This window comes from Cardiocondyla obscurior, linkage group LG07 (assembly GCF_019399895.1).
Source record: "Cardiocondyla obscurior isolate alpha-2009 linkage group LG07, Cobs3.1, whole genome shotgun sequence".
NCBI classification, from domain to species: Eukaryota; Metazoa; Arthropoda; class Insecta; order Hymenoptera; family Formicidae; genus Cardiocondyla; species Cardiocondyla obscurior.
Genome location: NC_091870.1, coordinates 1,266,556 through 1,292,276, shown reverse-complemented (window position 1 = coordinate 1,292,276; position 25,721 = coordinate 1,266,556). Strand labels below are relative to the sequence as shown.

The 25,721-nt window shown below is 40.0% G+C and overlaps 6 protein-coding genes and 1 long non-coding RNA gene across 11 annotated transcripts; 2 read left to right on the top strand and 5 right to left on the bottom strand.

Moving 5' to 3' along the window:
• Window positions 1–9: 9 nt before the first annotated feature.
• Window positions 10–1,159, bottom strand: Bcn92 (LYR motif-containing protein bcn92). 2 transcript variants are annotated; one of them, XR_011545959.1, is made up of 3 exons: window positions 1,002–1,159; window positions 390–687; window positions 10–132 (listed from the first exon to the last, which is right to left on the bottom strand). XR_011545959.1 is itself a non-coding variant. In XM_070658954.1 (2 exons), exons 1-2 carry the CDS (start codon window positions 1,082–1,084, stop codon window positions 489–491), a joined length of 282 nt encoding a protein of 93 aa, XP_070515055.1. In that variant the 5' UTR covers window positions 1,085–1,159; the 3' UTR covers window positions 184–488. The 2 variants fall into 2 exon arrangements, 1 of the variants encoding a protein (XP_070515055.1); XM_070658954.1 differs by lacking the exon at window positions 10–132 and having other exon boundaries at window positions 184–687.
• An 8-nt stretch (window positions 1,160–1,167) lies between these two features.
• Window positions 1,168–3,314, top strand: Phers-m (Phenylalanyl-tRNA synthetase, mitochondrial). 2 transcript variants are annotated; one of them, XM_070658952.1, is made up of 5 exons: window positions 1,168–1,272; window positions 1,577–1,674; window positions 1,760–2,490; window positions 2,584–2,876; window positions 2,993–3,314. In XM_070658952.1, the coding sequence occupies exons 2-5, from the start codon at window positions 1,670–1,672 to the stop codon at window positions 3,281–3,283; spliced, it is 1,320 nt and encodes a 439-aa protein (XP_070515053.1). In that variant the 5' UTR covers window positions 1,168–1,272; window positions 1,577–1,669; the 3' UTR covers window positions 3,284–3,314. The 2 variants fall into 2 exon arrangements, with proteins under 2 accessions (XP_070515053.1, XP_070515052.1); XM_070658951.1 differs by having other exon boundaries at window positions 1,168–1,286.
• A 70-nt stretch (window positions 3,315–3,384) lies between these two features.
• On the bottom strand, window positions 3,385–4,476 carry LOC139103873 (uncharacterized). Its single transcript, XR_011545960.1, has 3 exons — window positions 4,042–4,476; window positions 3,686–3,929; window positions 3,385–3,565 (listed from the first exon to the last, which is right to left on the bottom strand). It is a non-coding gene; the product is annotated as an uncharacterized lncRNA (long non-coding RNA).
• Window positions 4,477–5,595: 1,119 nt separating this feature from the next.
• LOC139104500 (probable phospholipid-transporting ATPase IIB) lies at window positions 5,596–13,822 on the bottom strand. 3 transcript variants are annotated; one of them, XM_070660040.1, is made up of 12 exons: window positions 13,395–13,822; window positions 10,894–11,038; window positions 10,520–10,792; window positions 10,175–10,417; window positions 9,899–10,087; window positions 9,229–9,815; window positions 8,725–9,141; window positions 8,119–8,663; window positions 7,799–8,039; window positions 7,506–7,672; window positions 7,211–7,414; window positions 5,596–6,854 (listed from the first exon to the last, which is right to left on the bottom strand). In XM_070660040.1, exons 1-12 carry the CDS (start codon window positions 13,565–13,567, stop codon window positions 6,721–6,723), a joined length of 3,318 nt encoding a protein of 1,105 aa, XP_070516141.1. In that variant the 5' UTR covers window positions 13,568–13,822; the 3' UTR covers window positions 5,596–6,720. The 3 variants fall into 3 exon arrangements, with proteins under 3 accessions (XP_070516141.1, XP_070516144.1, XP_070516143.1); XM_070660043.1 differs by lacking the exon at window positions 13,395–13,822 and adding an exon at window positions 12,527–13,310; XM_070660042.1 differs by lacking the exon at window positions 13,395–13,822 and adding an exon at window positions 11,438–11,704.
• A 508-nt stretch (window positions 13,823–14,330) lies between these two features.
• On the bottom strand, window positions 14,331–15,216 carry LOC139104009 (coiled-coil domain-containing protein 103). Its single transcript, XM_070659227.1, has 4 exons — window positions 15,064–15,216; window positions 14,760–15,004; window positions 14,449–14,693; window positions 14,331–14,347 (listed from the first exon to the last, which is right to left on the bottom strand). Exons 1-4 carry the CDS (start codon window positions 15,214–15,216, stop codon window positions 14,331–14,333), a joined length of 660 nt encoding a protein of 219 aa, XP_070515328.1.
• A 115-nt stretch (window positions 15,217–15,331) lies between these two features.
• Nan (transient receptor potential cation channel subfamily V member nanchung) lies at window positions 15,332–21,085 on the bottom strand. Its single transcript, XM_070660044.1, has 15 exons — window positions 20,588–21,085; window positions 20,423–20,510; window positions 20,108–20,284; window positions 19,336–19,537; window positions 18,878–19,031; window positions 18,452–18,706; window positions 18,296–18,378; window positions 17,727–18,230; window positions 17,462–17,627; window positions 17,132–17,393; window positions 16,255–16,436; window positions 15,934–16,050; window positions 15,658–15,783; window positions 15,468–15,593; window positions 15,332–15,399 (listed from the first exon to the last, which is right to left on the bottom strand). The coding sequence occupies exons 1-14, from the start codon at window positions 20,744–20,746 to the stop codon at window positions 15,486–15,488; spliced, it is 2,583 nt and encodes an 860-aa protein (XP_070516145.1). The 5' UTR covers window positions 20,747–21,085; the 3' UTR covers window positions 15,332–15,399; window positions 15,468–15,485.
• A 636-nt stretch (window positions 21,086–21,721) lies between these two features.
• LOC139104502 (uncharacterized) lies at window positions 21,722–24,834 on the top strand. Its single transcript, XM_070660045.1, has 4 exons — window positions 21,722–22,204; window positions 23,165–23,374; window positions 23,591–23,623; window positions 23,828–24,834. Exons 1-4 carry the CDS (start codon window positions 22,067–22,069, stop codon window positions 24,083–24,085), a joined length of 639 nt encoding a protein of 212 aa, XP_070516146.1. The 5' UTR covers window positions 21,722–22,066; the 3' UTR covers window positions 24,086–24,834.
• Window positions 24,835–25,721: the final 887 nt, after the last annotated feature.

Sequence of the window (25,721 nt, the reverse complement as noted above, 5' to 3'; positions counted from 1 at the left end):
TAGTATTAGCAACACCACAATATTAATATATACAATCAAAAAATTAGGGTAGGTAAATCGAGCAATAATATCGACACCAGGATTTGTACCACGATTGACGTTCAACTGGTATAAAATTGCAATTCCGCTGGTCTGCAAAAAAAAAAAGGCCATTCTTTCCTTCCTTTTTTTTTACACGAAATGTTATAGTATCAACAAAATTTTATTTTTTAACAATTCAACAAACATTTACAGTATCTAATTATATGTATAACACATTTAAATATAAAAATACTATCGTATGTATTCATGTGAATAAAAGCTTGTTGCAGAAATTATTAATTTTGTTTTTGCAAGTGATATGAAGAAATAATAAAATTACAGTTCTAAATTATCTTTAATAAACGTACCCTAAATGATCATTATATCTTAAGTTCAGCCATCTCACAGTATCAAAAGCAGATGCAATATCAAATTAAAACTGACGGTAATTATCTCGTCTAATTTCTCTATTTTATTGTACTATGTTCTTGGCTTTTGGTTTCAATCACCAAAGGCCTGGTGCCATAAAGATTGCCTAATACGACTTGTCTCTTGATCATAGACAGTGTTTCCTGCCCTTTAATGTAACACTGCTCGATCTGCTTTTCATCTTTTAACGTTTTATTTTCCTTGAACTCATGTCGTACTTTTCGCAGAGCATACGTTCTGGAAGATAGCAAACGCTTATTATTTTTCGTATATATCTTTTACTATTATATGAAAAGCACATAAACGTTCTGCAGTGTAATTATTTGTAAAATAAACTAAACCTTACACTTCTAACCTCAATAAAGAAACGAATTAAAAAAAAAAAAAAAAAGAATAATGAAGAAGAATTATGTTAATATTAGAGAATTTTTAGAGACAAAATTCTAAGTAGTATTTCTTTAAAAAAAAAATACATACAGAATGTAATTTACTGAGAAAGACGACTCGCTTTCGTTTTACTACGAAAAGACCTTATTATGATATTACGTTACCTGTAATTGTATGTATTCCATTTTTTGCTCTCCCGAATTAAATTCCGGTAAAGGCTCAGAACCGCGTCTCGACTAGGACTCATTATTTAACAAAAAAACTAAATTATTCCCTGCAACCTAAACAGAGCCAAATCCGGCGAGACTGCCACAGCACATGGTTATGTGATGGCGACTGGCGTCTTGTTCTGTGGATCTTTGACTTTGCGAGATTGATATAATAAGTTTACCATATGATCTCGTGCATAGCACGATTTACTGCAGTGCTGCTAATGTACTTAAATTATCGTCAGTATCGAATTAAATAACGTTACTTATTTATTATACGTTATATTCGGAGCTTGTCATATCAAATTAATACTCTTCTTATATAACCTTTAAATATATATATATATTTTTAATTACCAATGTTATTCACTCTTATGAGTTAGAAAATGTTGCTTGCACCTAAATGGATAATAATTCCTGTGTAGAAAAAAATCTTTTTATATTATAATACATTCAAAAATCTAATTTATTCATGTATTATATTTGTCTACAAGTATATGCAATAATTAATAAAAGTTTGTCATTTACAGCTTATGCAAGATACATGTGAAGACTTACATTGAGAATTTTATGAGCAATGCATAACGCAATTAATTTTTAAAGAGAAAAATTAACATTTAATCATGTGGTATGTACATCAAAGTATTTTATTTTTTATTTTAGTACTTTTTAATAAAATAATTGAATTCTGATTAAAATGTATTTTTTTATAGGTATATTACGTGTCGCTTTTGTAAGGAAAAATTAAATATTAATAATGTTAAAACGATATATAGGACAGCTTCAGTTGCTGCTAATGCTAATGACAACAAGAAATTGATGCAGCTTTTAGATCAGAAGTATGTGACAGATGATTGGACAAATATCACACCAAATATTATTGCTAAATTAGGGAGAAACCTGCACGTTCAGCAATACCATCCGCTGTCGCTTTTACGTCAACGTATTGTAAATTATTTTTATGAACAGTTCCGTAGTAAAAGCGGAACCCCGTCGTTCAGTGTCTACGACAATATATGCCCTATAGTCACGGTTGAGCAGAACTTTAACTCTCTACTTGTACCAAAGGATCATCCGAGCAGACAGAAAACCGACTGTTATTTTATAAATCGCGACACACTACTGAGGGCGCATACCACTGCACATCAAGCCGAGCTAATTTCAATGGGACTGAATAATTTTCTTGTCATTGGCGACGTCTATCGAAGAGACGAAATTGACAGAACGCACTACCCAGTCTTTCATCAAGTTGATGCGGTCAGGTTGCGCACGTCGCAAGACATATTTGAAAATGTGAATGATTCTCTAAATCTAAAACTATTCGAACACAGAGGGACAGAATGTGCCGAGAAGCAAGCTTGCCATAGTTTGGAGGCGGTCAAAATAATGGAGCAGGAACTCAAAAGTACTTTAACTAGTCTAGCACAAGCTATTTTTGGGAAAGGTACTGCTCTATTTAACATTTTTCATACTTATACTTTTAAAGAGACTGATTTAATTGTTTTAAAAAATAAAAAAATTAATATTCTGCTAATAGATGTGCAATGCCGATGGGTTGATCAATACTTCCCGTTCACTCATCCGTCGTGGGAGTTAGAAATATTTTACAACGACAATTGGCTCGAAATACTTGGCTGCGGTATTATGCGTCAAGAAATTCTACAAAAATGTGGTGCCGTGGATCGGATTGGATGGGCATTTGGTCTTGGTTTAGAACGCTTGGCCATGCGACTATACGATATTCCAGACATAAGATTATTTTGGAGCAAAGACACAGGTTTTCTAAATCAATTTAAAATTGATGATCCTAATGCAGTTATCAAATATAAGGTATAATAAACTATATTATTTTTTTCATTACTAAAATGTTGACAATGTTTTATTAGATCTCCGTATTTATTTTGTTCATTTAATTGAAACTTATATAGACGATTGTAATTTTTTAGCCTATCAGTATATATTCGCCTTGCCCTTGCGATATAAGTTTCTGGTTGCCGGAAGATGGAAGCTATTCTTCTCACGACTTTTACGATATAGTCAGAGAAATAGGTGGTGATTTCATTGAACAGATATTATTGAAGGATGAATTCGTACATCAAAAGACTCAAAAAACATCCCATTGCTATACTATAGTCTACAGACATATGGAACGTACATTGACCAAAGCTGAAGTTAATAGAATTCATGATCGTATAAGATTAACAGTAGGCCAAAAACTCAATGTAATTGTTCGATAAGGTAAAAAATAAAATATTTTCCTAATAAAAATATATCTTTTATATGTACTAGAACAAACCATGTGCACGCTTCGCGTGCGCTATTTTCGAAACGTCCTGATTCGTGTGCATTATTATAATTGGGGGCATTAATTAATTATAATTTTTATTTAATAATTACAATTGAATAACCTATGATCGACGACGGGTTGCTGGTTCAAAAGACTCGATTACGAAGTACGAAAAAAAATGTAGTGGCTTACCGATTGCATAAGTTCAGCGGAGTTGTCGATCTGCCGGTGACTGTAACATACAAAGAAAATCATTAATATAGATGTGCTAGTAAATTAATAAGATTGATAAAAAAAAAAAGGTAAAAAAATTTTTTTAATAAAGATTTAATTTAAAAAAATTTATGCTTACCTATAAGTTGCTCCGCCGATGCAGGATGCCCCCCGGGCCTGCTCCTCCTCTCAGTTTGGACGTCGTGACGAGTCCTCCTTCCGCGCACAGGTCACTCGCGAACGCGACCGTGATTTTACATTCGCGAATTTATTAATCACTTGCGCACGTTATTTTTCGACACTGCTGTAAAGAGAAAATCCTGAAAACAAGTTACTGGCTTACCCAATCTGCATACAGCGGAGTTGAAGAATGCTGCCGGTGGCTGTAACATAAAAAGGAAAATATTAATGTAGACATGATAGTTGGTTTATAAGTTTAACAAAAAAAAAGGAAAAGTATTTTTTTTTAATTTAATTTAAAAAACGTATATTCACCTAAGAGTTGCTCCGCCGATGCAGGATGCCTCCTAGGCCTGCTCATCCTCTCGGATGGGACGTGACGAGTCATCCTTCCGCGCACTTGTAACTCGCGTACGCACTCCCGTAAAAAAAATATACGTGAAAAAACGTCCGCATACTTTTCGGCACTCCCGGAACGCCCGACGAACCGGCTGCGGTTCGTATATTCATTAATATCGGCGAGCGCTACAGCGGAGTTCCTCTTGATCTGTAACAAATAAATGACAAAATTATATGTAGATTTAGAACGTAATTCGGAATGTAATTCGGAAGGAAAGCTGATACTACTTACCCCTGGGTTGCTCCGCTGGGGCAGGATACCCTTCCTGGGCCTGCTCCTCCTCTCAGGTAGCACGTGTCGAGTCATCCTTCCGCGCACTGGACACTCGCGAGATTGTCTATCTTTTGAGCCTCCGGTTGACTCTCGTCGGCGGAACGAACGACACCGAAAACGTTCTTTAAACGGCGAATGAGACGAGTCGCGATATTAAATGTTCCCCGCGCACTGAACACTCGCGGGATAGTCTACTTTTTCAGCCTCCGGTCGACTCTCGTCGGCGGAACGAACGACACCGAAAACGTTCTTTAAGCGGCGAATGAGACGAGTCGCGATATTAAATGTTCCCCGCGCACTGAACACTCGCGGGATAGTCTACTTTTTCAGCCTCCGGTTGACTCTCGTCGGCGGAACGAACGACACCGAAAACGTTCTTTAAACGGCGAATGAGACGAGTCGCGATATTAAATGTTCCCCGCGTACTGTACACTCGCGGGATAGTCCACGACACTTCTGACAGTTTCAAATCCTCGAATTCGACACGAGAAATGGGCTACGGCGCACGGATGCCTCGACATTTTCGTATCGAACTCGGACCGCGTGCTCGCCGTGACCTCTAGTATTACGTAGTAGTTGTCGAGGTATTTTTCCACGTGCTGGACACTCGCGAGATAGTCCATGATACTCCTGACCGTCTCAAATTCTCAAACTCGATACGAAAAACGGGCTACGACGCACGGATACCTCGACATTTTAATTTCGAACTCGAACCGCGTGCTCGCCGTGTCCTTTGGTAGCACGCAGCAGCACGAGTCACATAGTTCTTACCAACTCACAATCAGGCGATCTATGGAGCGCTGTGATTGGTCGGCGCGCTAGGGAAACTACGCGTCGACCAATCACAGCGTTTCACTAGATACAGGTACACGATGATGAGCCGTGAGAGGACACACGCGGATGTCTCGACGTCTTCGTCTCGAAACCGATGCTCTCCTTGTGGCCGTGTGTCCTCTCGTTCGCTGTAGAATAAGTCACGTAAGCCCGTTGCGAGCTCGAAAATCAGGCGATTTATGGAGCGCTGTGATTGGTCGGCGCGCTAGGGTTTTCTATGGAGAGAACCAGCGTCGGCTTCAAACGGTAACAATAAAATCAAGATTTAGATTTAGCATCTCACACGCTTTTTTATATAAGGACTAGACACTATAAAACGCGAGCTTCGCACACACATAAATGTTGTATAAACAATATATATATTACAGGAAAAGGAATATATTATTTTATTTGTGAATAAATTATAAACGCGTTACATAGCAAATAATCATCTAAGAACAACTATATTGCGATATGATTCGTATTAGAGATAACAACGATTACAGTTATGTTCTACATGCTTGCAATATATACATGAATATAAAACATTATGTAATCTAACATTATTTATTCATGTACTAAGAGAATATAAATTAACGAAAGATATATTTATATAGAAATATCTTTAAAGGCTAAAATTAAAAACAAAAAACATCTCGTATAGTTTCAGAGAATACATGTCTCTTATGTAGTATCAGTGCAAAAAATGCTAATTAGATTTTTTTGCGAAAATCACAGTTTTATTTCTTGATACTCAAATTCTAAACTTTAATCGTACGATTCTATCTATTTTTAAGTAAAATGCGTTTAGCTATCGATATACAAATTAAATGTATCTTGTTCCGTACGAATATTCGAAGATTTATATGTGTGAAAATACTAATGTGCACGATTAGAAAATATACCAAATATTTTTAAAAAATGAATATGATGTGAAATAGAACAAATGTATATAAATGTCGCAATATGTACGTATAAACACATTAAATGGAAGCTGCGACCTTTGGCAATATATTTAGAAATAAATTAATATACAAATAAACGAAATATAAAGAAAATTAGTATAAAAAGAAGTCATGTATTTAATTTAAAGCCATAATGTGTAGATTAGATTGCAGGAAGAATTAACATTATGTAAAGAATCATGAAATTGTTTCGCTTATAACAAGTTTAATCCAATCCATATTTCTTTAAAGTCGGTGTGCAGATATAAAAAAATTTGAAAATACTGCCGGTTTTTGCGATATCATTTCTTGTTACGTTACTCCTTCTTAGAGTTAACGTTATAAAAATTGATTGTTACAAAAATAGCTGATTATTATAAAACGGTGCATATAACTTTTCTTATTTTATTAAAAATTATGCTAATTGGATTGGATTAACGATATTGTAAAACAAAAAAAAATTTTTATACTTTTTTTTTTTCTGTTATTAATATATTACTTACGATGGTCTATGTTTTATCCTCCCTTGTCATCTAAATACGAACAAATAATTTCCGCAAAGTTTTAGGATAATTTAGTATAACTGGGAGGCGAAAACTTCTTTCGCAAAAATTTCAATATATACAGCGGCATACAAGAAATCAACGTTATCACCAATACTTTCCATAAGAAGTCAGTTGTTTTAATAAATTCGGCATCTGTAAAAATAAAATAATATACTCACCATTAGGCATGGCGTTCGTGGTGCTGCGACGGCGGCTAGCGTACGTGATCTTAGCGTGGGGTGCGTCAAATCTCACACGAAGCGCGCACGTAGATGTGTTGCGGAGTATCGGTCACAGAGGAGTCCTCTGAGAGGACTGAGGGGAGAGGAACGCGCACTCTACTACTCTTCCCCCGTACTCGGCGGCCGAGAAAGGGGGAAGTCACATACGCCAGCCGCCGTCGCCGCTCGTCGCAGCAAATGCTATATCTTTGTCTTTCAGTGATATTAACGAAGATTTATTTTATATGTAAATTTTTAATTATTTTGTTGTTAAAAAAAAAAACTTACCGAAATAATCCTTTAGAACTACCAACGATAATAAATAGAGCGCTAGAGAGAAGATTTCTGCAAGCATCATTATATGATGCCAAGTTCTAATTGTTAGAGCAACCATTATTAATTCTGTCAAAACTAGCGCTGAAAAACTTATGGCCACTATATGAATGAATTCGTCCTCGAACATTATAAGCGCACCATACATAATTACTCCTCCTAAAATATTACGTTGAGATATATCCTTTTCTTTTACTGAATTTTGTATTATATGTCACTTCTAGATTTTTAATTTAAATTATATACATACCTTGATATATACTTATTAAAACCCACATAAAAAATGTTTTATACGATAACGAACGGCCTTTACTAAGCTCTTTATAAAGTTCTGGATAAGTAAGGGCTATCTTTCCTGATACATCTTTATCCAATACCAACGAAAAAACGGGAAACATTGTATATATTGTAGCGTACCTAAAAATTTTTTTAGTATATAATAAAGTAAGTGTATTAAGATGCAAATAAAAGTACGTTAAATTAATTACAAGTTTTAATTTACAAGTTTTTAATTTAACTTTTAATTATATTCGATTTACTTACCCAACCATAAGAAAACCTTGATATAAAGCAACCGAAGACAAATAAAACACTGCGGAAAATACAGCTTGCATAGTCGAGATTATTAGACCACGATGTATAACAAATTGACTTAATGCAGCCGATCGTTTATAACTTCTTCTCCCGTGAACCAATAGTAAATTTGCGAGATGACTAAATTGGGAAATCGAAAAATCAGCAGCTAGCGATGCTTGTCTTCCCTCAAGACCTTCAAGACCGATTCCTGTAAAAAAATATAAATTATAACAAATAAAAAAATCTAAAGAAATATATATGGGTTATTTAAAAAATTATATAAATACCAGCGTCCGCAGCTTGTATCATGGAGACATCGTTACCCCCATCGCCAACGGCCGCAGTTCTTTTATCGGTGTGTCTTTGTATGAGGCTAACAACTTCAGCTTTCTGTGTAGGAGAGCATCGACAGCAAACGACTGCAGGTGAACCACAAGCGAGCTCCAGAAATTCTTGCTCGTAATACTGTAAGCACACCTCAAGAGAATCGCCGCTGATAACTAAGGCACAATCTTGCTTTTTTCGAAATGTATTCAGTTCCAAATGAGCGTCGGTGCGTGTCACGACAGATTTAAAAACGTGCAGGCCTTGGGTGCGTGACACAAGACGCGAAGATTTCGCTATACAGGTCGCAGTCTCTAATTTGTCACCGGTCAACATCCATATCTTAATTCCAGCATTTCTCAAGACTTCCAACGTGGGCCTCACTCTATCTTGTAATCTATCTTCGACACCGGTCACGCATAACAATTCCATTTCTCTCTCGAGACTTTCCACCACTGCCGCGACTCTCGATACACGATCGCTGACGCTCATTCTCGCTGCGTTGTACCTGAAAAAACAAATAATAATTAGATCATAAAATAATTACGATAATTATAATGATACGTTACCTTGCTTCAAAATCAAGATATTGGTCTTCGGTCAAATTTTTCTTTGCCACAACCAACGTTCTGAGACCTTCACGTGCCATATTTTCGCACACCTCATCCAACCAATCATTATATTGTACAATGCCCGACATTACAACATCGGCACCTTTTAAATAAAATATAATGTCGGAGCTGGACTCCTCCTTCACGATAATCCCCATCCGCTTAGTTTCCGATGTAAAAGGAAATATTTGTAGTATAGTATAATTCAATATTTGACCGTTTAGACTTTTTAACTGCATCGAGTTTAGATCCCGCTTAACTAAAGCAAGTCCTATTTCCTCCGTCCATTTCACCAGAGCTACTTCGTCTGGGCTTGAAGCTTGGTAATTACGTTTCTGTTCCGGCAGATAGTAATGTTGATCCGCTTCCGTTTGACTAAAACGTTAAATTTTAATTTTAATTCATAAAACTTTAAGATTAAAGGCAATCTTAAAAACAGCTTTTGCGATATCGAGAAATTACCTTTGAATAGAACCTGTATCTCCAGTTTCGACGGTTTGCACGCTCACTGAGTCCAGATTTGAGGATTTGTTCACCTCGTCGTATACAGGAGTGACATTGTGGCAAAGAGCTAAAGCATGTACGGCATCATAGATTCGAGTATTTTCAGATCTTCGAACTTTTCCGCTGTGTGCGAGTAGCGCCGGTTTCATCGGTGAACGTTCGGTATCGGTCGGATAAAAAGTCTTTAATACTGACGTTATTTCATCGAACGTTTCCTGACCGTAAGATATAGTACCCAGATGTAACTTTTTGAACACCATTTTATTCTGTGTTAGCGTGCCGGTCTTGTCGCTTAACAAATATGATATACGTCCGAGTTCTTCCGGAATGGTAGTTGTCCTGACGACCGTACCGGCGATATCTTTATCCCTTTGTATGCACCACGCGTAAAAGGCTTTGCCCATGTCTAGATTTACTCTCAAGCTGATTGGTATGATGTAGGAAAAGAGTAAGACAAAACGGAACATATAACGATACCACGGTCCATTGAATCCTTTCAAGCACATCATTACAAGTGCGAGTCCTATCACTGCGCAAAACAGTACCTACAAAAATTTAATTAAAATACATAAACGCTTATATGCATATCCGTACTAATTCCGATGTATAATTTTTACATGCACGATACCTTTGTTAATTGATTAATCTCTTGATCAAGCAAACCAACTTTCGATCGGATTTCTGAATGGTTCATTAGAGATCGCGTTTCTTGACCCGTGTAAACGACGATACCAAGGGCAGAACCAGATGCTACAGCTGTGTTAGCCCATAAGGTATTGTCCACGCCTAAACTTTCTTCGCTGCTGTACCCATCATACTGAAAAAAAAAAAAATAAAATAAAATAATTACATAAAAAAAAATTGAGAAATAATAAAGTGAAAGAAAAGGAAATTTATTTCCTACCCTTGAAAAAGTGCCAATGAAGCTATGTATATCCTTCTGAGGCTTTTCAACATACAAACTGGCTTTAATATCAAACAATTGAGAATTACTGTCCAATTTTTGCGTTGCAGGCACTGCTAATCTTAATTTCCAATCCGTTTCACCGTCCAACTGATCGGTCCGCACGAAGCATGCACCAGATTTTTCAGTTGTGCGTAATAATACTAAGTCGGCTGGTACTCTTTGACCCTTTTCTACTATAACCTAATTATTGGAAAAAAGCGCAATTGTATTATACAAGAAAATAAGTTAAAACTTCTATAAAAATAATTTTTTTTTTTTTTTATAAAAATACTATGTACTTACCAAGTCGCCTACGCGTAATTTAGAACTTGGTACTAATTCTGGTGTATTAAAACCTTTTACTAATCTATAATATTTTTGTGCATTGACCTCTTTATCCCTTTTGTATCTTCTAAAATCATCAACGGCTTCACGGAAAATTGTCACAAATAAAACAAAGCACAATGGCCCCCAGTATGTATACAAGTAACCTATTCTTATATCTGGTATAAACTGAGAAATAGCCATAAGCAGAAAGTATAAATTCAAGAAAAATTTAAACTGTTGAAAGAGAACCTGTAAAACAAGAATTATTGATCACATTGTTCAAGCAGTTACAAAAAAATCACGTCTCTAAATAAAAAAAAAAAAAATAAAAAAATAAAAAAAATACATACCAAAGGCAGGAAAGTAACTACATTGTATTTTTGATTTCTTATAACATTAGTGGGAAACTTCTCATGCATAGGCTGCCCAATATGAATAACTCTGGCTCTCAATTCCCGTTCTCTGCAGCATCTTCTCCACATCCAAGTACAGCACCTGTAACAGCAAAAACAATCGTAACTCGACGCGAACGGTATACAAACTTGACTGACACTTATTCCGTTAAAAATTCGCATAAAATATTATCTACAAAAATATAAAACGTAGCCGATAGAATTGCCTCTATATAACAAACAGTCGTAACTGTCACGATCCTAATCGTTAAATATTCTAAAATAGAAACAAGTGCGTAGTTGTGTCATCTATCATTATCATCGATTTGCAATCTCCCGTGGACATTTACTCCAACGCGAGCCCGTCGTCGGACAGCTGATCGGAGGACTCGCCGCGGAGTTATCTCGAGAAAAGGGAGAAAAGGATCGCGACTCTCCGGTCGCGAGAAAAGCGTGTCGAAATCGAGACCGAGGCTAACACCGCGACAGGAATATACGTCACCTCGACCAAGAGCTGTAATTCCGCGGTTTGGATATCAGCGGGATGTCCTCCTTCGACATCCTGATAACGTTGCTCTGCGTCTCCATTTCGGGGCTACTTCCTCCCCATTAGAGGCGTTCACCGTCCGAACAAAGAAGCTGGGCCCACTTCGCGCGTACACCCGCGATCCGCCTTTTCTCCGTACCGATGTAAGATTTGATAAAGCTTTTATCATCAATCTATCAGCGGGGTTTACGCCGTTTACGGTCTAATGACATCACGCCCGTGAAACGTACGAATACTCGCAAGATGCGTTAGCCGCGAGAAACGGCCGTTTGATTGGCCCGCGTCTGGTCGATAACACAGCCCCGAGCCAATAATCTCACGCAGGAAAGCCCTGAAGCGTCACTAGCAACTCTCGGCACGTAATCGAATTAATTTCAAACGCGATACTGGCAATCAATCTACCACGAATCTTCTTGCAAATTTTCTTTTTCAAAATAAAAAGAAAAAGAAACAAATTATTTGCATTAAAAATGTAATTAAATATTTAAACGCGTGTTATCGTGTAAAAAAAAAATTATAGCGAGCTTTAAAGACTAACAAAGATATCGGTTTTATAAAGAAAAGCACAGCTTGGCTCTGATAATTTAAAAATGATAATACTGCCTTAATTGAGCCTCTGGCTGAACAACGGGCAATCCTTTTCTCCCGGTTTCTCGAACCAGAGACGGAAGCTGGTACGTCGGAGATGTTAGAAATAAATCACGAGGTTCGCAATCGATAAACGATGAGAGAAATGGATACCACAGAGAAAGAGAGAGAGCGCGCAGCTTACGCGATTTACATATCGCGTTACACGTAATTTATCGTGGGCTCGAAAACATTCATTCCTTTTCCCATTCGCGTCTTATTTTCCACACGTTAATATACATATTCTTACACATGTCCTAACTCGGAAAAGTGACGCGAGACGAGATAAAAACAGAGACTGAACAACCCACGCTCACGTTCTTATTAAATTGACCAACGTTAATTAATCAACTTGCAACGAGTTTCCTGTTTATCGCAACGTTCTTCGAAACGTTAATATTACGTGAAATGTATTACCGTCTGATCCACCGTCCGCAGCCCATTTTCCGCATCATTTTAACGCATCGCAAACGCCGTTTTTATTCTCGTTATATTTCGCCTCGATATGTTTTCTTCGTTACTTCGCACACTCGAGTTTCGCACTGACGTGTCAAAAAAAATTATGTTTCTTCTCGTCGAGTCGCGTCGCGAGGCGCCCTCCTCGTTTATCACGTTATACATGTGCATATGTCATTTTGTTTAAACGGCGTTATTTTAACATACAACGCGAACAGTCCAAATGAACGTCCGTCGGACGGAAAAATCTACAGACATCTACTGCGAAGTAAAATGCATTACATATGATTAATTTACGGAATCGTAGCTTCACGATAATGATATTGATTTCTTATTAGAAGCCTTTGAATACTGAGTCAACGCGATCACCATTCGCGCGTTAATTGCGTAATGAGACGACCCACGTTCTTACCGCAAACATAACGCTAAATTTGGCCGCACGGAGAGCGTATAAAACTAAGACGAATATAATAATACAATAACGAGTCCTTCCGCAAGTTCGCACACGCAGGGTTGAATTTTGAAAGCCAATTAAATATTAACGAGGGGAAACTATAATAGCTCTAAATCCGGCGAATATTAGTAGCTCGCGGTATAAACAAAAAAAAATACCTGCGGCCGCGAATTGTACAACGTGCGCAACGCATCGATTTATTTAACAATCGTGCAAGGAAGAAAAAGTTTCCTTCAATGAGGAGACACTATCTGATGAATTAATTAACGTTCGACCTGGGGTGATAAGGAAAAGTGACAACGCAATTCGCCGCTCGAGTTTTGACAGCCGGAAAAAAGCGGCACGGGCTCGTTCCAGGATGCCCTGTGGACTCACCCGCAGAGGCAGCTCTTCAGGAACTTGGAGCAATCGGCGATGCGCCGTCGCCTCGACGTCAGCTGTCTAATGCTGTCCTCGGACGGCTGCAGAAGATAGTCGGTCTCGTCGTCGTCCATTTCAAAGTCCCGCTCGTCGGAGCTGAGCCGCAACGGCATTTCCTCGAGCCTCATGGCGGAGGCGTCGAGGCGGCGGCGCGCTCTCTCGTTCCCCGTTTTTGTACTTTGTTTTTTTTTTTGCCCGCCGAAACCGTGCCCGACCTCCGCGGGCTGCTACGTCGGCCTCTCACCCCCGCGGCGAGAGACGCGTCACGCGGTCGACTGATAGCGCCGGGTTAATCGCCGTCGTCGCCGCGCGACGTCCGAGCCGCATATCTTATCACGTGAATACGATCCTCGGGCCGGCCTGATCCTCGCGATCTTCGGGGGCGATCTCGTTCCGCGTCGTTCGCCGTATGGAGAGCTCCAGGTCGGTGCGACGGCTCCGCAGCGGTCCGCAGCGGCGGCGGCGACGGCGACGACGATAGCGCGACGAGGCGAGTCGGTTGTTTACGTGCCTCCGCGCACGCGTTCACACACACGCATGCACGGACGGCCGGGTCGCATGTGCATCATGGCGGTGCAGCGAGGCGCGCAGTACGCGAAACGCGGTAAAGTTCAAAGGCATCGGTCCTCCGCGAGACGCTCGACACCGCACTTGCGCACGTAGCTGATAAGAACGTCAACGTATACTTAATTCATTATCACGTTTACGTGACAGCCGCTTCCGTGTGCCGTCCACCGCGCGCTGCCATCTTTCCGATGCTACCGGTAACATGATTATGTCGTCTGCTACAAATTCACTTGACCCTTCTCCACCTCCGTTTTCCAATTCGAATTAATTGCGCGCAGGTTTTGATTTACACGTTGCTCTGTAAACTAATTTTTTTTTCTTTTATTAAGTTTTACTTGATTCTAATTTGAAATAAATTATTTGTAGTATTATTTATCAGACAAGCACTTCGTTAATTAAACTTAACTTACGATATATTTTATAATTAACGATTTGATTTTACTTTCCGAAGATTTGTCTGATTTCTTTTGCAACTGCTGGAAAAGCTGCTCGAATGTAGATTTCTCGTCCTTCGTCATGAAGCACATGGCTAGATCAAACCGATTGCACGTACGCAGTATATCAAGAAGTTCTATAATGGAAGTTATATCGTCCACTTTTGACAAATGTTCTAGACACACACTCGCAAAATTGGCAAGGAAAGTTGCCGGAATTTCTGTTCGAAAGATGTGACTCTGTAAGTCATTCCTAAAAAGAAAGAAAAAAAATGTTATTCATATATTGCAATTATTTTATATGATTCGCAACTTTCACCTTCGATTCCATACGTAGATAAACTTTTCGGAGTCCACAGTTACTTTCCAAGATTGTAAAAAGTCTTCGCACGTCTCTCGAGATTTGTTCACGACGTCATTCTTTTTACAGCATGTCAATTTTCCGGAAGTCGTCGATACACTCGAGTCGCAAGATTTAGCGGTATTAATTAACGGATTCCAATGTACGCCAATTTTTGGTTTCATGTCGTTACGGTCCAGAGGCTTCAAATGAGCACCGTTCACCTGTCGTTATAATTAATTAATTTTTAATTCCTGAAAAAAATAACCAAGATCACAATCACCATCTGTCTGAAGTGCTCGTACGTCGGCGCGGCTTGTTCAATCGCTCGGATTTTAGCGTCGTTTTGTAATTTATATAATTCATCGGCCATAAGAGCCTCGTGAAGTTCCTCTTCCAAGCTTCTATAATCTATCGGTGCTTTTAACGTATTCATTGTACATGCGTCTTTCTCGCCTTTCGGTACCTTCACCACTCGAGCTTTACGCTATAGTTTGTTGTCATGGAAACTCGAACATCGGCCCGAGCTATTGATCAAAATTCACTTGCTCTAGCCTCTAGCCTACGTGATAATCACTTTATTTTTTTACAATTTGTACAAAATATTATCCTGGTGTAACTAAAAATAAAACAAATAAATTATACTGTTTGAAATAAATAAAAAAATGTTCATTATTTTTTTAATACCTAAACAATGACTTTTGCTTAAGATATAATTTTCTCTTTTGCCATTCTGTCCTGCCTTTTTTTCAGCAATCTATCGTGGGTTCTTTTCATTTCGAGTATCTCCTTCATCTCCTCCTTGTCCTCCTCCTAAAAGCGATACGATCGTCATGGAAAATCTGTTTGTTCTCGTTATGAGTTTACGTATACTCACAGTTTGATGTAATCGAAGAACTAATCCTCGACGTCCATCGGACATGGGTTGAGAATAGTCCATCAATTTTTTAAGCCTTTCAGCAGGACTCACACCTCTCTCCACGACCAAAACTATGCGCGCCCACTGACAAAACATACGTAAAAGTTATTTAGAATGCATAACACCACCGATGATGCATTATATTTTGTAATAAATTTAAAATTCTTACACGAAGTGATAACTGCATATAGTTAATAATTACGCAAAGCAAAAATAAAATTTATTACGACATACTTGTCGTTGCCATTCGTTCCTGGTTTCAGCGATCTTCTGGTAGGTATTACCCATCATAGCAATTAACATGTTAACAAGCAGGATCGCCACGATCGCCATGTACAACACGAACAGCAGCTGTAATTAATAGCGACTACATTTAACGCTTTTTTACGTGACACATGCATGTAACTGAGTCATGCGAGAAATTTGTGTGAATTATCTAATTGTCGTTAAAACGTAATTAATGCAAATAACGGTATTGCACACATTTTCCTGTTTCGTTATGTAAGTATCGAATGTATATTCGCGTGACTGCATTCAATGCAATCAGCAATATACCTTGGCCTCAAACTCGTGCTCGGTTCTGTCGAACGCTCCGTAATAATCACCAAAATTCGTCATGCTCATTAGGAACATCGCCATCACGCTCTCCATTGGTGACGGCATTGGATTTGTGATCGAGTCGTCGATGCCTTCCGGAGTGTTCGGGTTGTCGAACGACAGGAATATGATATAATACGCTGTAAAGAAAGACGTTCATTATAACGTTATACGAGAGAACATCTGCCCGCAAATAGATTGGACGTGCCCATAAAGAGCCCGGTGCCGAACTGTCATCCTAATTGACTGCGGATGACGTATCGATTTATAAGACTTCCTGTTGAAGAGACTTAAGGAAGTTAGCGAACAGACGGTTCATTCAAGCGCCGTTTATTCGCAAAAAGTAAGACACAATGACACGTAAGCGTTGGTTGTATAACGGTGCGTGCCGCACCATTTAACGTATCTCGCGACCTTCTCGGCGTTGCGCCTTCTTCTACGGTTTCTTCCCCGTCGTGCGAGGGGCCTTCGGCAGCTGGACAATGTGTGTCAAAGTCGTGTTACAGCAACCAGTAAAATCATCGATTAGATCAATGCGCGTCTAATATCCATGCCGATATACCAGCGGCTAATTAACAATTGTTGATAGTCAACGGAATAAGGCACCGCCGAGTGTTGTGTCACCGGCGGAATTGATGACGCCTTTCGTCCGCTACACGTGCCATTATGTCTCTTCGGCTTCGATTATCAATTGCGATAATCGGCAGCAAGGTTGCCCGTTTATTGTGCCCGGGACAAGCTTCATTCATAAAGATAAATGGAACCGCTCTCATGCGAAATCAAGGGAACGAACGTTAGGATACTGTTGCTTCTATTTAAAACATCGCGCGGTTACCTTGAGAGAATCCCATGACGAAGACGAGGTAAATGCAGACGAATCTCAGAAGATCGCCCATGATCATTCTGTAAATCATTACAACGAATGGACCGACCGTCTTGAAACCTCGGCAGAAGAACAAAAAGTATGGCGCTGTCGTCAGCATCACCACAACCGCCAGCATGTCTTCAACTTCGTCCGCGCAAGAAAGTCGCAAGAACGGAAACAGCATCAGGATACAGCACGAAAAGAGGAACATCACGCGTGACGGTGCTGTCATCTAAAAATCACGTTAATTGCAGATTTGTCATAAATTATTCGGAATAATAATATTATTTTGATTCTTACGAGATTTTCAATAAACATGTTAAGACCTAAAAATCTCGCCTCCCGCAATGCAGCCAAGATGTAGAGCACCGCTGCGATGAACATGAAAATTTCCGCAGTCAAACGAATTTTTGCACTCGTTTCTGTTAGCTGCATCAGCCTGCATTCCTCCGTAAGATTATTCCACCTGTTGTATAAATATTATTACATCTAATCTAAACGTTCAGAAAATATTTCATTATATTTTTAAAGTTTCTTAGCTTTTAAATATATTTGTAGCACATACCAGTAATCGTGATTAATTTTTAATACTGCGACATCATTGATAATCGCATCGTTACTCGAGTTTATGTCGGTTATGACAGTTTTGTTATCCGTGAAATATTTCAACACATTTGGAGGGCTGTCAGTAGCCCACGTATTAATGGCAGTTTCTTCAGGTAGATTCAAAATGTCTTCGTCATTCAAAAGCAAAATGTTCCTCAAGGCCGACGTAATGTTCGATGTTATTTGTAACTGGATCTTCTCCAGCGATTCTTGCGTCACATTTAAGGATGACTTGAGATTGAAGCTGAAAGCTGCCGCAAGACTGCTTGTAACCAATTCTGATATATCTGATTTTAAAAACGATTTCAGAATCGTAGGCCCCGTAATGTTGGAGGAATTCATCCTCGTCGACGTGATGTTCACACCTTCGTCCGTTTCCGTGGGCAATAGGCCAGGCCGAAGGGTAAAACTAATCAGCGACAGAATGAAGTAGAAACAGAAGAGGAAGAACTGACGGTAAAATCTGAAAATAAAAAATTTTACAATGTTATTTAATGGCTTTATAATTATTTTCTCGTTCACACGTACCGAGATTTGACGAAGGTGTTCCACTTGGCATTTAAAAGATCGACCAGCACACCGTCCATTAGCTCTAAATGTTCATCTTTGTCCTATGATCATTGCGCAGTATTTAACGTGCGTGTTTTAACAATAAAACTTAATTAGTACAATTTATTTACTTACGCCGAAGACAACAAGATTTAGAGCGGAATTGTTGTTAATTGTCCCTATATTAACGTCAATCGTATCTATTTGCGATAAAGGATATCCCGCGCAAGTTATGCTGCCGATTTGCCAGTATATTTCTCTTTCGATGTTCAAAATGTGAAAGAACATTTCAATTCTAGCTAACTTTGCCGATAACGTCAGTGGAGTCAGGTGCTGGACGTTTCTTATATCGAGGGAAGCTCCTACTTCGTAAGCCATGTCGAATGTGGTCTAAAATTAAATTAAATATTAGAAGATCGACAAATGTTAAGTTTTCTTTTTTTTTTAATACATAGATATCTTATTTTAATTTTCTTAGATATTATAAAGTTGATTAGTACATAAATTTATTAAGACATTTTAAAAGTATCGAAAGTATATGTATATATAAATGATATTTACCAGTTTTTCATATATTACGAGCATATGCAAAACAGTGTTCCCGTTTGTATCCTGCTTATCAGGATCCGCGCCTCTGGCTAATAAAAGCCTATAACATTCTTCTTGGCCAAGGCACGCAGCAAAGCTCAATGGATATTCTCCCCAGTACACATAGCTATGAACATGATAGAACAGATATGATAAAATAGATCGTTTAACCTCGTAGGATTAGGCATATAAAACTACATTATCTTCTCGACATCACGTTTGACAAGATTCATTAAAATCTCTGATGGATGAGCCTGTTTACGTGCCCCGCGGAATTTAACTCGCGATATTAGGTTTCATTTACGCTCAAAATGAATGTCGTTTAGAGTTAATTGACGATCACAATGGAACTTTTTATTGCTTCGTCGGCAAACGAGGGAGGGAATAATTTAATGCCGTTTCTAAAGATAGTAATAAAGATAATTGCATACCCGTTGTAATTGGTCTCAGGTGTAACGCACACCCACTCGTGGTCCATGTTATCAAATCTCGATGCCTTCTGATCTTCCGGGCACATGAAATTGCCGAAACATCTCTCATGGATGATGCGCGAATCGTCCGCTCCACTATCGAGAAGAAACTTGACCATCGACGGATCTTCGTTCACAATAGCGATATGCAGAACGTTCTCCCCTAAATTTGTAGCAAAAAATTATAAAACGATCATCGGAGAAATGCAAATGTTGTTTTTCAACGAATTAAATTAACTGCGAGAGGAAACAGCGTGGCAATAAAATAATGCCGCGACAAGACGATAGAGAGCTGGATTTTATGAAAGACGGTAGCCTATTATAATATTTGATATTAATGGCAGCATAGATATGTAAATTCATATCAAATAAGGATCGTATATGCACGTTCGCAATTATATTTTTGCGGCGATACGTGTGTCGTTGGATGATAGATTTACGCGATCTAAATGTAAGAAAAAAAAAAAAATACCTTTTCAATAAAAAAAAACGGTTCCCGCTGGGAATCGTTAATTTACCTTGGAAATGCTAATTCTCCATTACGCAAACGATACTCTATGAATAAATAATATAGTAGCACGCTTATCGGGGAATTTATCGGTAATGGATATTCCATAGACAATCTACGTCGCCTCGTGGACGAGATGCAATAACAGCTTTGAGTCCCAGGATTTAATTCATTTTAGAATCGATGACTGTCACGTGTTTCACAACGCTCGCGGGCGAAGCTTACCGTAGTACTCGTCGCATAAGTAAATATCGTGGATAAGCTGCGGGTAAAAGCGCAGTAGTCGTTTCGCTAAATCGGCATGGATCGCAGTTGCGTTTAGCATGCATAGATGTAAAATAGTTTCGCCGACGGCACCCCTGTCGCTTAGATTCCAGCACACCAGTCTATATCTGCTTTTATCTGCGAAGAATGTACACGTCAGATAAATTATCGTACAGCGCGTAACCCCGATCATCGTTTAAACGATAATAAATATAATTATGCGTAGCCCGACGATAATTTACGTCTCAATAAAGTTATGTAAATTTTATACATCACCTATCTTAGTTTCATCAACCTCCTCGTCGCCCATGTCTTTGTCGATATCGTAATCCGCCGGATTTTCCATGGCCTTTAAGGGCGCCAGCTGTGCGACACGTGAGATAATTACTTGAAGCTGTGGATTAACGATAACCGAGAGTGATATTAAAGCCGGTTACGTACCATTTTGTGCCGCGGACGTTCTTTATTTCGTAAAAGGACCAATTTTTCCACCGGTATCCATTTGCCTTTACCCTTGTTGTACAGAAACGGCTCGACTTTCGTTCTCAGGGCGTGATCCAGTTCCGCGAACTGCTTGGTCTGGGTGGCTCTTTTCATCATGTCCACGAACAATCCTCCGCCTACAAGATAAAAAAATAGATATATAAGTATCTGCTCGAAATCACCAATTAAAATGTTTTAATTAGAAAAAAAAGGTTAAATCGCTTCTTAAAACAAAGGGAATTCCAATTTGAGCCTAAAGTACGGCTTATTATCAGAAACGGAGAAATTCTGCGGGGGAGAATCGGTGAACGCAGCGGGGAAATTCCCGCCGAAAGTCGCCGCGAATTCCGCGAGCCGCGCCAACAGTTGACGAAGGCGGGTTTCGCGGTCGCGGACGGCACGTGGACGGCGCGGTTGCGTCACGAGTGCAAGTATTTGGATCGCGCCGAGAGTGCTCGAATGCCATTATATCGGGCATTAGCACTCCCGGCCGTCACCGTCGGAATCGGTGCGCTGACTCACGGACAATAAATACAAGGCGGGGCGGGAAAGGGTGCGGAGAGGAGCTTGCGGTCATCTCGATTGGTGTCAATTCCGCGAGGCACGTTGCGCGGTCCCCGTGACAGCATCCCTATTTTCACGACCGGCACCCTCGGCGTATTTCCTTCCCCGCGGCAGCTAAAAACAATCCGCGCGTTTATACGCCGCTGATAAAATGCAGCCTGTCGACTGGCAAAGTTGGAGGATGCAAACGATGTGCAGGAGCGACGCCGAAATCATTATCTCGACCGAGGCAAATATCCGGCGAGAACCTTACACGTGGGATCTGAAAGAAGAGCACCTAGAGACACGTTACCTCCATGGCACATGGCTGATAAGCACTATCAGACTGTACGCAAAGGCATGAGAATAGAAATAATCCGTACCTATATTTATTTTAAGAATTCTCAACGTCTCATACTTAGGAGCGTGCATCTCGCGATATGTCACGCAATATTTTTTATTCATAATTTATTATAGTTTGCAGCACGTACTTTTTTTTTTTTTTTTTACTTTAAGAAAGGACTTTTCTTTCTACTTTTATACGTTTGACGCTACTCGTTAGAAATTACAGGAAAAAAAAAATAAAAAAAAATAAAGTATAGACGACTTTTGCCTCTCCGCTTCCCCGGAGACCCGCTGGACTTCCACGTGCAGCTTCACGTGCGCAGCTTCAAAGAGGGTGGTCAGAGAGTAGGACGACGGCGTTGTCGGCACATCAAAGCACATGCAACGCCATCTTGTACAGTCTGGGGCAAGTGTTGCAAGCATCGTCGTGGCAATTGCTGGCGCAAGTCCTGCGCGAAGAGAGTACGGCCGGGATTGCCGTCGGCCACTACAGCTATCGTAGTACTGTCAGTGATTAGACGTGGCACCGTGCGGTGTACCGCGTCTGGCATGGCGCAATGGAGACAGGAGACGATATTAAAGTTGATCAGCGCGTATCGAGCGAAGCGGCTCCTCTGGGACCACAACGCGCCGGACTTCACCGATCGAAGCAAAAGAATCTACGCGTGGAAGGAGATCGCCGATGAGGTACGATACAGTCGCACGTAGACCTCTGATTATAAGTTTATGGCACGCTCGTAAAAAAAGTACCCTGTAAACATTAAATTCTGTTTTCCGAGCTCGAGGTCGTTAACTTTCGATATAAGAATTGAAAACTTATATTTAATTCTTTTTTCTTTTTTTCTTTCTTTCTTTTTTTTTTTTTTTTTTCTCTGTTAGTATATCTGGCTGTGTATTTAACGGAAAAAAGGAAGCAGAGTAGCATGGCTTGTTGTGGAATTGTATTACAAAGTAGACGTACCGATACTTGGACACGTATTTAAATCTAAACTGATACTAGGTCTTTAAATATGAATATTTAAATTTTCATTACACATGCATATTAACGTACATGTATTTTTAATTAAATTAAAGTAAATGAGAATAATGTTCAGGCTTAGAAACGCGTCTGGATATGGTGATTTGATTAACATCCTAAGCGATGGATCGATACGTTTTTAATTAACAAAAGGAGCGGTTTTTCTTGATCCTTCTCGTAACGTTCGCGTTTCACACGTATCACACGAATTCGCGGTGCACGTGTCCGTTGCATCAGAAGTGCCAGAAGCACCGCTTCGGGTAGTGTGAAAAATATCTTGGGAGTGTATTCCAGACGCGCCTGTCCCAACACTTGCGCAAGTCGTTGCGCAACTCTGGCGCATCGCGAGCGCACGAGAGTCTTCGTCGCCTTCATTGCCGTTACAATGGAAAAGCGAAATTGCATAGAAGACGCATTTACGTAACAGTTCGCGTAAAAAAAAAAAAGATTAAGTTTCACTTTATTTATTGCCGCTATTACGTAACGTGCTCTCGAACGCGTTGATTCACGTGCGTAGAAAACAAAGAAAAAAAAAATATATATATGTAAAAAATATAAGAAAGAAAAAAATGATAAAAATAAGATAAAGATACAGGTCGGATTTATATATCATTCGGGCTTGCACCCAGCTCGGATACGACGTTATGACGGTGGAGAGGAAGCTGAAGAGCCTGAAGACTCACTTCATGTCGGTCCACAAAGCGTACGTGAAACGCAGATTGAAGGCCGACCCCGGCACCGTCGTCAAGCCCAAGTGGTTCGCTTACGAGGCCCTGTCTTTCCTGAATAAAGGACGCCTGATGCGACTCAATCGCGAGATGCCGAACGTAGAGAAGCAGGTGCGTTAGAGAGCCCTCGTGAATACCGCCGCGACCCGATTGCATACAGTTGATAAGTAACAGCATAATTACGAATAAAGCTGATACGATAATACAATCTTATATAAATAAGTATTAAAAATTATAAATCCTGGCCACTGACTCCTAAGTCAATCTTTCAAAGTACCTAACGTTGCCGCATGTGTCTTAATTAATTCGACGATATTTTGCTTTCAGAATCCCCCGCCTATCTCCGAGTGGAAGCCGCAGGTATTTTATTTTTTTTTATTTTTTAATTAATTTTCTATCGCACTTGAAATTAATAATGCTATCTTTAAAAAATCGGAGGTCTCGAACTCCCGATACGACAACCGTGTCACGTTGAGAACTTTCACATCTGCACGACGCGATTGCAAGCGCGTCGATTCCGGTGACGTTACATATTTTTTTTTTCCCTCCTTTGTACGATTTCAGGAGATTTCGACAGGCCGCGACGAATTCACCGTTTTTGCCGAGCACGTCGCCATTCGGCTGAAGAATATTAGAGACCTGCGTGCGAGGCTCGTCGCCCAGCATCAGATTAACAACATCCTGTTCGAGGCCGAGATGGGAAAGTACAGCACGCAGCCCTCGTTCGCCCCGGACAATACGCAAATTATGGAGAACCCGGACGAGCCCTCGACGTCGAACGAGGAGAAAGTGATAATAAATAATATTTCCCAAGCGATCTAATCGTCGGATCCTTTCCTCGCGACCGCGAACTGTCACGTAGCAGCCCCGAAAATTCACGCCAGCCTTGCATTCGAGCATTATTCACCGCCTGAGTTTTTTCTTTTTTTTTTTACAACACGGCCGCCGACAACGACGATGATCTCTCTTTCGCTACCTGTCGTAAATAATGGCGAACGATAAAAGCTAACGACTTTAACGGCGGGTCTTTCTGTAAAATGACGAGAGCGTTTGGCATGCTGCTGAATCCGCCACGCCAGAACGCGGTTCTATTTATGTAGGACGAACCTGCCTAAATCGTACCTGTGCTTAATTCGTACCATCACATTTATTTCTGACTTACAATGGATATAGGCGACGCGATGCAATAGGCTGCGTCCACCGTGCAAGTAGCGGGATTAAGCGCACGATTAAAAAAAGTCTCTCGCGAACTGGTGCGAATTAGGCAAGTTTTTTTTTTTCCTACCTTCGTTACGTACGGCACGTCGTATTACTTCGTCGTCGCAAATCGCGGACGTTAGCTTTCGTCGAGCAGCGGCTGATATGCGCTGACAACGCAATACGCGCGACAGACATCGACGTTGGCGCTTTCATTCTTTCCCACACGATCCGCGAACGAAGCAAAGGTATACAACGCGATTTATGTACGTCGGCGTAAGTGACTTTCCGTCGGTAGTACCTAATTACTTTGTGATAATCGAAACCCGCCTTTTTAATTGATAAGAACGAAATAAATTGTGATCTAAACATTACCGTGACTCCGTTTCATCTCGCTCACCGTTCAAGTTGACTAATTTGTAAAGCAGAATGGACGAGGTGTCCGTCTGTTTCTTCACGCCGCTCGTAACATTGCTCTCGGTATTACCCATCGCTTACGTACGCACTTCACTTCCGACGTTCAAGTATCCGGCGAAGGAGCGGGGCTCTTTCGCATTCCTATCGAATGTGCAGCACGGTGTGCGGGCCGATAGCAGCCAAAATTGATAAACGCGTCTGTTCGGTTGCCAGGATACCGCAGTCGATTATCGATTAAGCGCACCTTTAAACAGCTCCTGCTTTTGAGCTTATAATGAAATCCAATCAATTTAATTTACACGGCTACACCCTTTCTATTGTCGTTCCTTTCTGATTTAATTACGTAATATGTACATCGGGCTTTCCCCCAGCAGTTGGTCGCGAATCAAAAAGTAACTCGCCGAGAAACTTTTATATCGGAGCGGAAAACCGCGGTGAGGATCCACAAAAAAAAAAATATATATATATACGGCGGAAATAATAGACCGCTGGAAAGGAATTCGGTAGGAAATCCTGTTCCTGCGGCGTAATAGGATCCTGTGCCAAAATCCACGGAATAAGAACGGGAATTTCGTTGACGGATTCTGAGCGTTTGATCGATTGGTCGTACTTAATTAAAAATTGATAACGAAGTGTACGCAGGTGGATAAATACTTCGTAAAGTGTGCCGAATAAAAAAAAAAGGAAGCAGTAATAAAAATTAATTTATCAGCGAGCGTGATAAATTAATCGCGCCGCTTCGATTAAATCGACATTATCGTTTGAACGCGATCGCGTTCTAATTTATGCATGCGTTCTATTTCCCAACGTGGCGCAAATTAAGGTTGACAGATTTATAAGTCAC